The sequence below is a fragment of the Takifugu rubripes genome, chromosome 13, assembly GCF_901000725.2.
Source record: "Takifugu rubripes chromosome 13, fTakRub1.2, whole genome shotgun sequence".
Taxonomy (NCBI): domain Eukaryota; kingdom Metazoa; phylum Chordata; class Actinopteri; order Tetraodontiformes; family Tetraodontidae; genus Takifugu; species Takifugu rubripes.
In genome coordinates this window covers 16,371,345-16,385,076 of record NC_042297.1, presented here as the reverse complement: position 1 = coordinate 16,385,076, position 13,732 = coordinate 16,371,345, and the positions used below count along the sequence as shown (strand labels likewise).

At 44.1% G+C, this 13,732-nt stretch overlaps 1 protein-coding gene across 10 annotated transcripts in view; it reads right to left on the bottom strand.

The window, feature by feature from the left end:
- LOC101075165 (protein diaphanous homolog 3) overlaps positions 1 to 13,732 on the bottom strand; it is a 102,969-nt gene that overhangs the window by 11,528 nt on the left and 77,709 nt on the right. For 7 of the 10 annotated variants that reach the window (XM_029846047.1, XM_029846045.1, XM_029846049.1 and 4 more), the window contains one exon: positions 9,998 to 11,091. The exons of 1 other annotated variant lie outside the window; for it this stretch is intronic. In XM_029846047.1, the coding sequence (XP_029701907.1) occupies positions 10,739 to 11,091 (353 nt within the window). In that variant the 3' untranslated portion in view covers positions 9,998 to 10,738. Of the gene's footprint in view, positions 1 to 7,027; positions 7,528 to 9,997; positions 11,092 to 13,732 lie in introns of those variants that run through there. 2 more of the 10 variants (XM_029846051.1, XM_029846050.1) reach the window with 2 other exon arrangements.

Genomic DNA, 13,732 nt, shown 5'->3' with positions numbered 1-13,732 from the left:
CGAGTGGGAGACGGTTCGCTCCCTGAGCAAAGCGAGAGCTGACTCAGAAACTCCAACCTGTGCGCCCTAAATCACACAGCACTGTTATCTGCCAGAGGATACAATCAAGGAAACACATCAAAGTCGGGTCTCCAGAGCAGCTCTGCCTTACGCGCAGGCCTCTAATACGCTCGCACGCAAACATATTCATCGAATCACTCGCTAATTGTGCATGAATGCTTAATAGAGTGACTCCTAATAAAGAGCGATTAACCCCCCTCCCGACTGGTTGCTCTAGCATCTGCAAGTGTTGACTTCACTGACACAACTTGGCAGATGATCGGAGGGAGCGGCAGTAGTTTTTCCGGGTCGCGACCTTTCCTCTCCTATTACTGGTGCATCCATGTATTCCAAACCCGGGCCCGATTCCAGACCCGCGCCCGCGACCGGCGTCGCGTGCATGCGTGTTTACTAATCACTCATGTTGCATGTAATCTCTTGCTCCTAATCTTGTTCAAGCATGTGTCGCTACAATTTTTTCTCTCAACCCCCCCCCCAAGTTCCTCTTTATAAAACCAGAGGCCGGTTTGTCCCTAATCTCACTGACATCAAACTGCAGGCAAGCCTGACGTGTCCATACATATTAATGAAGCCATGAAGTCATTTATTCACCCGCTGATTTACATTGCAGAGCAGCAAGGTCCTAAATCAAAGGGATTTCAAACCCCTTTTACAAGATTTGCAAAGGAGATGAGACAAGCTGTTTATTTCTCTTGTATGTAGCAGCTTTCGACCTCAAACTCCAATTTCATCTAAAATCCTTCATTAGACAAGTACGGCGGTGGCTTCGTTAAAGCAAATCGCTAAATGAATCTTTCAGAACTGTTACCCACTCCTGATCATGTGTGGAGGGGAGCCTTTGAATTAAACATGAATCCACGGAATCGCCTTCACGGGCTCGGCGCCGCTGAGACGATATCGTCCCTCATATTAATGGCGCTATTGGGCAGGACTGGCTAAAACGTTACCTGCTGGCTGCCGGCGCTCGCCAGCAGAACTCGGGAGGACAGGATGAGGATTTGTATGCAGTAGGAGGCACCTTTAGGAGGAGTGTGTCTGGACTGTCTGACACTCAGCCATTCTCTGTGGGAGGCGTGGGGGGCAGAGGCTCACTCGGTCGGAGGAAAAGACTTATGAGCCTTATTGATCAGCGGCTGGACGCATAAAACGGAGCTTTTATTGACGTCCAGGCGGCAACAGGTGAGGTAACAGAAGAACCCGAGAGCAGAACATAGCATACTTTAAGAGAATCTGTCAAGATCATTGTGTTAATAATTAAAAGCTGCTTTATTGTTAAAAGTAGAGCTGCGCTGGGCTGAAGCTCAGACCTACAGGACCATCACTTCAATTCCACTTCACTGGGAAAAATTAATAATTCATGTTTGGCTGGGCACTACACAAAAACATGGTGCCCCAGATCGGCTGGCTGCGATATAATCATTACCTATCTGTTACATTCGGGTCAATCTAGTGAAAATATTCCGGTCTTCATATAACGCCTGACAGGATAATAACGCCTTCTATCATCACACATCAGAAAATGCTCCAGCTACTTTTGAGGAGTGGTTTTAAAACGGCGGTCAGCCAACATGAGGCCAAACATGGTGTAGTGACAATAGCCAGAGCGTAGGTGTGTTCTAAAACTCTGCTAGGCCGCAAATCAGGAAGCAGAATCATCATTGGTTGGACTGAGCTCCAAGGCCAACAGAACAGCACTGTCTTTAGCTCTTTCTTCTCGGCCACTCAGAACGCAGATGTGTGAGGATGAATGGACGAGGAAAGAAGCCCCGGTAGTGGCGGCGGTGGCTGTTTACCCGAGAAGCTTTTCCAGAAGGCCAGAGGTTCCTCATTCTGTGTCAGCACGACATGTCAGCGTGGGTAAGATCGTTTGTGCAGCCGGAGCCGAGTAGCAGCAGTTTAACCCTCCATCTGGCAGCACGCCCTCTCTGACCTCCTGCTGTGCCCTAAAATGCCTGTTTTGGCTAAACTGCAAGATGTTCACAAGAAATGTGTCATCAGCTACAGTTCAGAGCTTCACCGCACGATGTTAAATACGCATAAAAGAAAAAGTAATAATAAGAATAAGAATGTCCTTGTGTGGATCTGAGTGGCCTGATCTCATCCCTTTAAGAAACGACTGACAACTTAAAGGGGGCTTGTTGCTATGGTTCTCTAATGATTCAATGGAGGGTAGAGCTGCTTTTTATATAGGTTTGGTAAATGAAATTACGATGCTAAGATGCTTAAATTATATATGTGTTAATATAATCTATAATTGATTTTATTCTATTCTTTTCTTTAATTCTCTCATTCTTTAAAAATAAGGGACAAGCAGCAGTTACGATACCTGACTAGCTGTAGCAGCCGCTGGACTTGAATGGTGTGAAAAGGTGTGCATCTATTTGTTTTAAATAAGGACAGCCGTTAGCAGAGGTGCAGAACCTTTTCTCTCATTAGACTTACTAAACGGGATAATGAATCCACTGGGAACGGGTTTCTGTGGCTCGGCTCGCCCTGTCGCCGCCATCAACGTGGTGATCAAAGCCAGCTGTGCTCACTTCTGTTGCTGCCGACAAAGCACAACTGGATTGGGTGTTTTCACAGTTGTCACTCAGTGCGGCGCCTCGGTCCGTGGGGAACGTGCCAAGGCAACAGACAAATCTGAGAGAGCCACAGTTTTCCTCTAGACTGTCACTCACTCCCTGACACAGGAAATAGAATCCACTCCCTTAAATAATGTCATTTTCGGGTTTTCATCTTTATTCCTTTATCAAGGACATGTATTTTTACTTTTATGAGGTACAGGCTGAGGGGATTGGAAACAACGTTTACTGTAAAAAACAAAGGTTTTCAACAAGAGATGGGGGGTATGATTTAAAATCCAACACTGCCTTATTTAACGAGGATAACAGAGGATCATCAAGCCTGCGGGCATCAGCATTTATTCCCCTTGCTGTGACTGGTTTTGGGGAATATCAGCTTCCGTGTTTGTGTTGTCCTCCCACCTGTGGCTTCCTGTCTGGGCCCCTCCCTCATGGAGTGGATCTGTGCTCTCCTTCCCATCTGTGTCAGGCTGTTTGTTTGTCTGTCTGTGCCTCTGCCTACATGCGAGTTCCTCCCTGTACCTTTTCAGTATTCCCAGTGTCTTCCCGTGCTGAATTCTAATGTCTCTCTATACCTACAAAGAAAGAAAGAATGATAAATAAATAAATAAATACATAAATAATCTGACTCTGGTTTGCACCTCAAATGCCCCCTACTGGTTACCTGAATGACAACAAATCTTTTTCATCATTAGGCCAGCTTGTCCTTTCTGCCCAGATCTACATTTCTGGATTAGTTTATCTTTAATCCAATTTTAAATTGGTCATATGTGCAAGATTCTGTATATCATAAACTTGCAACAGTACATAAACACAAATTTATCACTGTAAGATCAATTAAATCCATAAATTCTGCCAAAGTACACTAGTATTCTTTGGGTATTGAGTTGTATGCACATACAACACATGCATTGATTATGGGATGGGATTATGAGAGGTGTGTTTGTTAAAGAGATTTACCTCGAACAGAAGGGTGCTGACTGCCCGAAATAATGTGTTTCTATATGGAATGTCAGTGATGACTTCTGAGAAAAAGACATTACTTGCAGTAGTAGCCTCTTCAATGACACAGTAACTCATCTATTCAGCTCACATATTTTGGCCATAAGGTTTCATACTTTTCCTTTTGATGAACAACAATGCATATATCCAGCAGTTCTATCAACATATCTCTTATTCTACTCATGCAGTCAAATTATCATTACGATTAAAGCCTATAAAGAAAAGAACTTTAAAACTTACAGTTCTTGCATGGCACCACGCAGTCACTGACGTTACCGTTACATCCCAATGAGTACTAGGGAGTGACCATGAATGTTAAGTGGGGTAAAGGAAGAATTAAAGAGACAATGATGCAGTGATAAAAAAGGTTTATTAAGAATAAAATAAAGAGAACCAAGCAGAGCATTAACTGAATCAGGCTTGCCACAAAGCAGCAGAGCCTGCTTCAGAAACAACAGCACCTCAAATAAAGACAAAGAAAACAGTCAACCAACCGACCACCTTCCAGTCAAACTGAAGAGGAACCCAGACACCATCCTCCCTTTCACAGGAGCGAAATGACGAAACCCTTCCTACATGAGTGAAAACCTACACAGCGCAAATAGCTGAACACTTACACGCATGGCTGTCTGGAGGCAGAGGGAGGGCCGCAGGCTGCTTCCTCTCTGCTTCTATCTAGAGGGAGACAATGAGAGCACCTGTGCTCACTCAGCCATAGGCAGCTGCAATCTCACAGGAAGGAGGGGGGGGGGGGGGGGGGGGGGGGGGGGGGGGGGGGGGGGGGGCAGAGAAAGAGAGGGATACAAATCCATACATATCACCCCCACCCATAAATTCAAACACCTAATGTTCGTGAAACATGTCACATTGTGACACCATAACACCCAGAACTTACAGCCTCCCACACACCCAGTTGGGAGCCTCTCCTGCCACACCAACCCATGATAACACAATCAAACATATCAACTCCATCCAAGTGATAATGGATCAGCCACTATATTATCCAATCCTTTCTTGGGTCTGATTTGTAAACTGTATTCTTCTACTGGCAGAAACAGCGGTAGTAGCTAGCCCTACCAAAGATCCGCCGAACTCCGCATTGCATTGTGGGAGCGAGATAGGCTAGTACTTTCATCAGCTGGATGAACTTGACATGACCAACTTGATTACCCAAATAGTTAACGGTGGCTTTTCCTACAATGCAAGTAAGACAGGTTTTACCACACTGTACCATATCTGTCTTCAACAGACCAGAACAAGTGTTTTCGGATTTTGTTTTAATGACCCCCAGATGGCCTAGCCAGACATTCTCATCTGTCACATCTAACACTCGCAGACCAGTCAGGACGAGTATCGGGCCAAGCTGGTCCTCACTTTATGTTGTTTAGAGACACATTTGCCCAAGAGCAGGAGTCATCTTTTGGGCATCGATAAGAGTAGCACAATCAAGAGCAAAGGGTGTACTCCAGGTGGTGTCAGGCTCTAGAACCTTTCTGGGGTTAGGATTACTGTCAGCCCCACTTCCAGCAGGGGGCAATCCTTCCTCTTCATACAGAGGAGGGGCAAAAAGTGACTCAGTCTGACTACAAAAAGGCAATGTGCCTACGAAAAGGATGAATAGAGAGGATGAAAGACCGAGGGCCCCTGGTGTCACGTAACACGGTGATTGGGTGCTGGTACTCAGGCTTTCCAGTAAGAGAAATGGGATGAAAAATTACTGGCTTGAAACATTCTTCAATTTCTTTCTGAGATAGTGAGTGACTATCAGGAGACCCTGTCAATTTTTTAAATTACCCCCAGCACTTTAGTTTGTAATGTTGTAAAGAAATACTGTTTCTTAGTTTTTGGTGGAAGATACAGCAGAGCTTGGGCATTCCACCATCAGGGAACAAAGTATGACAGTCTGGGTCTCCAATGAGATTGTAGTGGAGATGCAGCTAGTACTTAATCAGTAGTTGAGTAACATGGGCCTACTTCGGTTCTGAAGCTGCATCAACCCACACTTGGCTGCATCCTTTAGGAGGGTAATGGATTAGTCGATGCAGAAGATCACCATTGTACCAGTAGCTGGGGGGCATTCTGGGTTAGAACTGACCTGGTTTTTGTGATTTTGAATAAGGCCAAACGTCACAACGGGGACCCTCAGGCTACATGATCAGGAAAAAATATTCTCAAAGATTTTAAACAGACTTAGTAGGAGCAAGAGACAAGGTGCCAGTATTGATGTCAATGTGGTGCTGAATGGATTGGTTGGCCGGGAAAAGCAGGAGCTCAGTTCTACCAAGGTTCAGATGGAGGCAGACCAGCTTGATTTACCACCAACTGTTCGAGAGTGTGGGGCAAGAGACCATAAACGTGCCTCTTCCAAAGCAACAACGCAGATGCCTGGGGTGGCACTTGAGGTGTCGAATCAGGTTCCAGAGGTGGCCTGTGCAGACTCGCTCAGCATTTTAGCTCTGCCCCAGAAGCTGCAGCAGACACGCTACACGAAACATCACATAATCAAAACACAGATTTTTTTCGTTGTCATGAGAGAAAATGTCACTTATGATGTTTACAGAACACTCCAGTAAACAAATTATGGCATCAGTCGGACTGTTTAGTGGACAACTGATCTAAAAGTGTTAGTCTGACTGATGTGGGTGCTCTCTGTAACCCACTAAGACACACGGATAACGCAATGGGAACTTGAGTTAAAGTAGACAACACACGTGCACATGCTCCACAACCTCGAGGGTGTATGACCCTGGAGCAAAAACATTCAAGAAAGCCAGTCTTAGTTTCTGTGGTTGCCGGTCTGTCCCAGTTGTTTATGTGACTTGGAAAAGGAGGCTGTTTTATCCAGGAAATAATTGTCGGACGAGCCATCCGGTGTACCTGATTGCTTTAATTACAGTGTGAACCCTTTTCTTTTATCGTCCACCCATTAATAATGTGAATAGGTTCACATTTTAAGGTAATAACTGGTTTTATATAGTGGAACAGATAGTAGATAATAACAGAACAAATGGAGATTTACTCTTTCTAAGTGTAGCTTTTGGGCTACACAGTGATTGTACGTGATAAAAAGTTCAGTTTTGAAATAGGAATTCTTTTTCAAACTCTCATCTATTTGGTAAAAACACTCATTTGTAGCATTTTTTTTATTGCACTCATGCTGGGTTCGTTTTTATTTTTCCTCCTGAGATTTAAAGAAATATATAGTCTAGAAAATCGAACAACAAAGTGCAAAACCGTAAAAGATTATCTCCCACTGACATAAACAAAAGAGAATTAAACCTTCTCTGCATGAGGGTGCCAAGAATCCAGACCTCAGGATAGCATCCAGCTATCCGGAAAAATAAAAAAAAATTTAAAAAAAAACATCAAATGAAATGAACCCATAGTGACAGTTGGCAAAATATTTAATATCTGCTCTGATATTTTGCATGGTTGTCAAATATGCCCCATTTGTTTGCAAAGCAGTGGCGGATGAGCACTCTTTCATCATCACTTGTGTGTGATTCAGTAAAACAAGGACAAACAAAGAAAAGAACAGCCATCACAGATTAAAAAAAAACAACAACAAACAAGAGCACAACTGCAGTGACAGATGGAAGTAGCCTCAGTAAAGAAGAGATGTGTGAGGCAAACTCCTCCGCGGGAATGAGGGATGAAGAATAAAAGGTGGGTAATATCCATTGTTGATTGAGGTATTTGACGACAAACGCGGCGTCGAGCAGCTTGCAGACGGGGGGCGCCGTTCATCCTCGGATGAATTGGCTGACATTGTTGGGATGGTGATTTGCCGTCGGAAGCGTATCCTCCTGGATCCCAGCCCAAGCACAAGGTGACTCAGCTCTGGACCAGCGATGATTTGTGCGGTTCTGTCCCACTAAGGAGCCTCCATTATGAAGAAAAACATGTAAGGAAAAAAACAAGCCTTGAAACAACCTTGCAATATATTAGCAGCTGAGCACCAAAGTGTTTGGGATGCCTGCAGTGATGGGCTCAGTGAAGAGACTATCAGCCAACAGCAGAAGGAAACAAGGTCCGTCTCGTTTTTTTCCCGGTAAGAACAGCTGCTGGGGAAACAGCAGAGATTTGTCCATCATCAGATGGAACAGATGCACCTTAATTGTAATCAATAAAGAAGTCTCACAGACCATGTCGTGGCTCACATCTTTTTTAAATCCAAGTCAATTTGCTTGAGCGTGGCTCACCTCGTGTAGCGGGGAAAACATCTCGCAGCCCGGTGACCTAAAGTTAGCTGAGCCAAGCTAAAGCTGCTTTTGCTGTTTAGGCTTTAGTGTACGCGTATCGGTAGGTCAAATTTCTGGATTAGGCACCGAGACACGGAGAGGCAGAGAGAAACATCACTCTGATTGGCTGATCAGCTTAACTCCTTCATCAATGTATGAGTCACACACCGATTCAAAGTGGTGAGGGGGCTGTTTTGTGAGGGTATTCTTGAGAAAACAACATCAAATCTACCACAAACTGGGCTACCATAGCCACAGATGCCTCAAAGGTGGAAGAATGTCCATGCAAACTGGCTGATTTTCAAAAGGACGGCTTCGGTCCAGCCTGTTCTCTGCAGCCATCGTAAAAAAAACAACCCTGAAACACAAACGCCACAACACTTGACTCTAAAGGAAAGAAAAAGGTGACAAATGTGTTCCTCTGCAACGCCTCAGACACATTTTTTAACTTCATCTCCAATCAGAGGAGCACAGATTGCAGTCTGCCGCACAATATGTTTTGCTCCGGTTTATTAGGCTCATAGATAAACCTCATGGCTGGAACTGGAGCCTGTGAGTGATGAAGGCTCCCCCTCCAGCATAACGAGATCTGGCCCTCCTTCTGCTTCTTGGCCACACGTTTACTCATGAATGCGAGTTCAGCTGGTCAATTTTAGTGCTTCACTTTCAAAAAGGGCCCGGCCCCCAAGCATGCTGTGGGTGTGTGTTTTAAGAAGGCAGACAAGCTGTTAAATGGCCAACGAGTATACAGCTCCAGGAACATAAGCTGTCCCGCACGTGAAGTCCAGGGTGGAACTGAAAAGCCATCAGACATCGCCACGGAGACCAACGTAACCCCCACCTCCTCTCGCCAACGGCCCACAGCAGCCAGCTAAAGCGCTGATGGAGCAACAACTGTTCAGTTTTACCAAACAGGCTGAGCGCATCGCTGGAGAGGTGCGATCCAGATGGAGACAGTTGTGTCGCTCCCAGTACTGATTATGTTCACCAGCTGACACTCCGCAGAAAGCAGGTCTCATCAGACGGCGCTGTAGTGGTTGGCAGACTCTCTCTCTTTCCCTGATAAGTCTATTCTGTCCATCGCTGGGATGGATGACAATTTACCCCCCCCCCCCAAGATGACGAGATCGAAGATTATTGTGATACCAGGTAATCAAAAAAATATATAAATATTGGTGACAGTGAAGTGCGGCTTAACTTGGCTTTAAGAATGCAGAGGCATAAACAGGGAGTGCATTTTTATTACATGATTATGGAGAAAATTAGAAGCAAGAGCATTTGGGAATCATTATAAAAGTGAGCTTGTTTTGCTGGAAATTACTTCCTAACAAGGACAAGTTTGTGAACACGGACAACAGAGAAAACAGAACTTTGAAAAAAAGCTCCCAACTGGAAAGGTAACACAAAATGTTGACTGTTAAAACCTAATGTATAAAAGTACTTGTGCTTTTAACTTGTCTAAAATGTCAAAGTATCAGTTTTTAGACCTTTAGCGGCTATATTTAGAGCCATATCTGCAACGAAAGAAAATAAAAACAATTTTGCACCAGGTTTTATTTTATTTTTTGCAGCACTTGTGATAAATTTGTTTTCTCTACTCAGTTTAACAAGCTATCATTGACATGTTTCTGTTTCCAGCAAATGGATCATTGCTGCCGTTCCCTCATTATTGCTGATTCAAGGAGTTTTTAACAGCTTTCCTGGGCCTGATCAAGGATGCAGGGTGAGAGCAGATAATTACTGTTGGGGTAAGTCAAATTGTCATAAGAACTGCCAGACTTTGCAGGGGCTCAAAAACATGTTTTAAAACATGAGACATAATTTGAATGTGTAAACAATTGCTTTCGGCAATGAGCAGGGTTAAAGTTGTAAAATTATAATGATGCATTCAGGTGAAAACAAGCCGAGGTGTAAATTCAAGAAGGGAATATTAATGAAGTTCAATAATTATGCCCGCAGTTACCCGAGACTTCTGATTCTGCGGCTCTGTCAAGCATGATTTTGTACATCTTTATACTAGATCAGCATTACTGGATGCAAAGCTCCAGAGCTATTCCCTGTAGACATGGTTACCATGGTTACAACAATGCAGTAAAAAAACAACAACAAGGGTTAAAATAGTTCTTTTTTTTATTGTAAATGATCTATAAAGCAGTATCAGAAAGAAGAAAGTATATCAGACATTTAACTAAGTGAGATTTCAGTCAGAATAAAACAATTGTGGTTGTTTTTTATTTGGTAAGAAACAAATTAAAATACCATTTCTGCTGCATTCGAAATATTCTGTCAAAAAAAAATGTGGCCTTTATGATGCTAAAAGTACAAATCTTTGAGAGACAGGGACTGCTATATATTTAATAGTACGCAGATAACAATTAGAAAGAAAATGTAAACAATAACTAATAAGAGATTCTTTGCATATAAAAGTATTAAGTTACATCAAAAAGAGAGTAACAATATACTCACTTATACATCAGTACATGGACATGTAAATAAGTAATGCAGCATAAAAGTCTAAAGTAAAGAGGGAAAATATAAATTTTAAATGTTTTTCTCTGGATTACAAAAAAAAGTGCTCGTCCATATTGATTTGCGGTGCTTGTATAGATTTAGATAAATGCTACACATCTTAGTAGAACTCTTTGGTGGACACCACTGAACAGATCAAGATCTATTCTGCCTCATCTGCTAATAAAATCTCATCTCTTGTGAATCTGCTCTCGACTTTAAATCCTGGAGGTCATCGTCGGGTTATTGTGTCTGCACCATGATGTTACGGCATACAAAACCACTTTTAATGAGTCGTTTCAATCATTAAATGTCAGAGAGTGAATATGCTGATGTGAAGAATTCTCACAAGGCCCTCAGTTTTGCCAAGAGAGCCTCCACATCTGACTCCCCGTTGGTGCTGCAGCTGCTGAGCGCAGCATCCCTAGAGGTCGGCTGGAAGGCCGCAGGATCGGATTCCACCACTTTAACCGTCTCTCCATCCAACACTCTCTCTCTCTCCAGCCAGGAGCTGTGACCAGCGGGGTTCCTGTACCTTCGACCCGACTCCGAACACGGTGCGACCTTGGGCTGGGATGCGGCCTGCTGGCCCGCCGCTTCATTACGGGCCTCATTGGCATGGGAAGGTTTGACCGCCGCCAAGCTCGCATTTATATTCTGCCGAGAGCGAGACCTTTGTAAAGGTGTCCTGTTGTTTTCTGTGAGTGGAAAACAAAGAAATAGCTCTGTGTGTGTGTGAGGGAGATAATGAGGGGAAGCTGATGCGTTACAGATTTGCTTAATGGAAGCAAGGGGTTAATTAGCTCAGAAAATTAATTACAAGAGCAGGAAGCTAAAAAGGCGAGCAAGCAAATGCAGAAATGCATCATTATTTATTCTAAAGCCAAGGAGAGAATTAGAGGAATCAAAACACATATGCACAAAAACCGGTGCACGTGAGACAGAGATCACACGCAAACACGGGCGTAGGAAATGTACACTGTGTGCACTGATGGGGACGGATTTTCTGCAGCAGAATGAGGCACGTGCGGAGCTCCGTATGATGAAATGGATATGGCTGATCAACCACAGCAGAAGCTCAATAACACTCTGTACATCGCCCTTTTCCAATCTCCCAGTCTGCATTCTTCTTCTTTTTTTTTCTTTTTTTTTTTACACGACACCCTCCAAACCATCCCCACCTCCCCTGACTCCACCATTATCATCCATTCTCCTTCCTCCGCTCTTCATCTCGGCTCTCGGAGCGTTCTCTTCATCTCCCTCCCTATTTTCCATCGCTCACATATTTCCTCGGTCCTCCTCCCCCCATTCTGGTTCCTGACATAAAACGCACACCCAGACAGACAGCGGAACAGAGCGACAGCCGGGATCAGACCTTCGTTCTGAATTATAATCCCTCTAAGTAGATCTTAGACTTCATCATCAGTATGTGTGCGCTGGTAGGAAGGTAAATCCATATTCATGTGACCTTGAGTGGATGGCTGAGAACAGTGGCGGGGAGAGACACCAGTGCATTTAAAGTTTCCTGAGCATTAAATGTCTGGCAAACAGGAGTCAAACACAGCAGAGCGGAACGGAGCGACCCGCTCTGTCAGCCAATCGGTAATGAGCTTGGAGCGTGGCCAACCAGTCATGACAGTGTGTTTTATGGGCCACGCCGACGAATGACAACCGGCGTCCCTGAACGCAACCTCTGACAAATAAACAAAAAACAGGAGGAAAAAGACCAAGAGAAGCGTTAAAGAAAGAAGGGGAAATTTCCATCAGGAGCACACACACACACACACACACACACACACACACACACACACAATTTATTAGGCAAACAAGAGGCATTGGGGGTTGTGGGGGGAGGTTAAAAGGACAAAGGAGCGGGTTGTCTTGCTGCTGTAACTGAACATTTACCACAGCTGAAAACCCATTCGACTTTAATTATCTCGCCCCCTTTTCCTTCTCTGTTCCTGTTTGTTGCAGTCGAAGTTGTAAAAGATGACAATTATACTCCGGCTGCGGAACCCCTGCCACCAACCCCCCCACCCTGGGCTGCGTTTAAATAGTCCATCTGTGCTCCGGGGCTGTTTTTTCATCATTGTTCTATCAGGGTGAAAATAAACAGAAAGAAATAGACAAACACAAATAAACAGGGTGATGGAAACATCAGCTGGGCGCGGCGTGTTCTACGTTTCCTTTCGAGAGGCATCGTATTCCGGTGGAGATGTTTACGTTTCGCTGGGAGGATACGGCGGTGCCGCTCATCGGCGACGGTGAACCAGCGCTAATCATTGAGCAGATACTGTCATCCTGTGCCGTCTACAATGACAACATACTGTATATTATGGAAGAGGCTTTCAATGAGTTCCTAAATAACATGCAAACTAACCGTTCATTACAGGGAAGAGGCAGCAATGTTCCTGAAAGTGAAAGCACTGAAAATAACTCAGATCAGCTCATTCTATCCTCCTCAGCTTATCTTGATTTTGTACCCATCTCTGCGACGTCAATACGGGCTCTGGTGTTGGTATAATTCATCAGTTATGCATCCCTTATTTCAATATTATAAATCATTGAGATTATTTTCAATGTTCAGGTGGGCTTCTGTCTTTAGGAGATAAAGAAAGACAGACGTGTCAACACAAAACACGTGCATCTTTGGACACATCTCATTTGTCAAAGCTCCGTAAAACCTACCGCTGGGAAAGATGGAGCCCCGTACCGATATATGTGAATTTACACTTCAGAAAGAGATTGGAAGAACCAACACTTCAATAGAAGCTCTTATGCTAAAGTGTTCTCCTCTCCTTTCTAACATGCCCCTGGCCTTTAGTGCTGAATGCGATCAAAGTGCAGCCAAGTTCAGTTTCTTCCTGCTCTGCCCGCCAGTGACACCTCGCTGCCCCGTCCTTTGAAGCCTCTCCAGCTTCTCGCCGCAAACCTACATCTAAGCTGCGAAACATCACGGAGTCCTGAAAAGCGCGTCTCATCTCACAGGTACAGACTCCGCTTTAACAGGAAAACCAATTAAATTGGAAGAAAAATGTGCTTTTATTGTAAATTTGCCATTCAATTTGACACAGCTCCATCACTGGTAATCAGTATTACTAATTAAAGGGGCTTTGCGCTTCTATGGCAAATATTTAACCTATAACACAACCTAGAAATAACAATAAAAGTGAAAGACCATTTATTCTACGAAAAAAAACAAAAAAAAAAACTAAACCATTTAAAGTGCTTTAGGTCAAGCAGAGCTCAGTGGAGGGCCACAGAGGTGGTTAAATCCACTTCTTGCTCCCTACTTGCCTTGAAACTTTGAAAGGCCGCAAACCAGCTCCTGACTCCGAC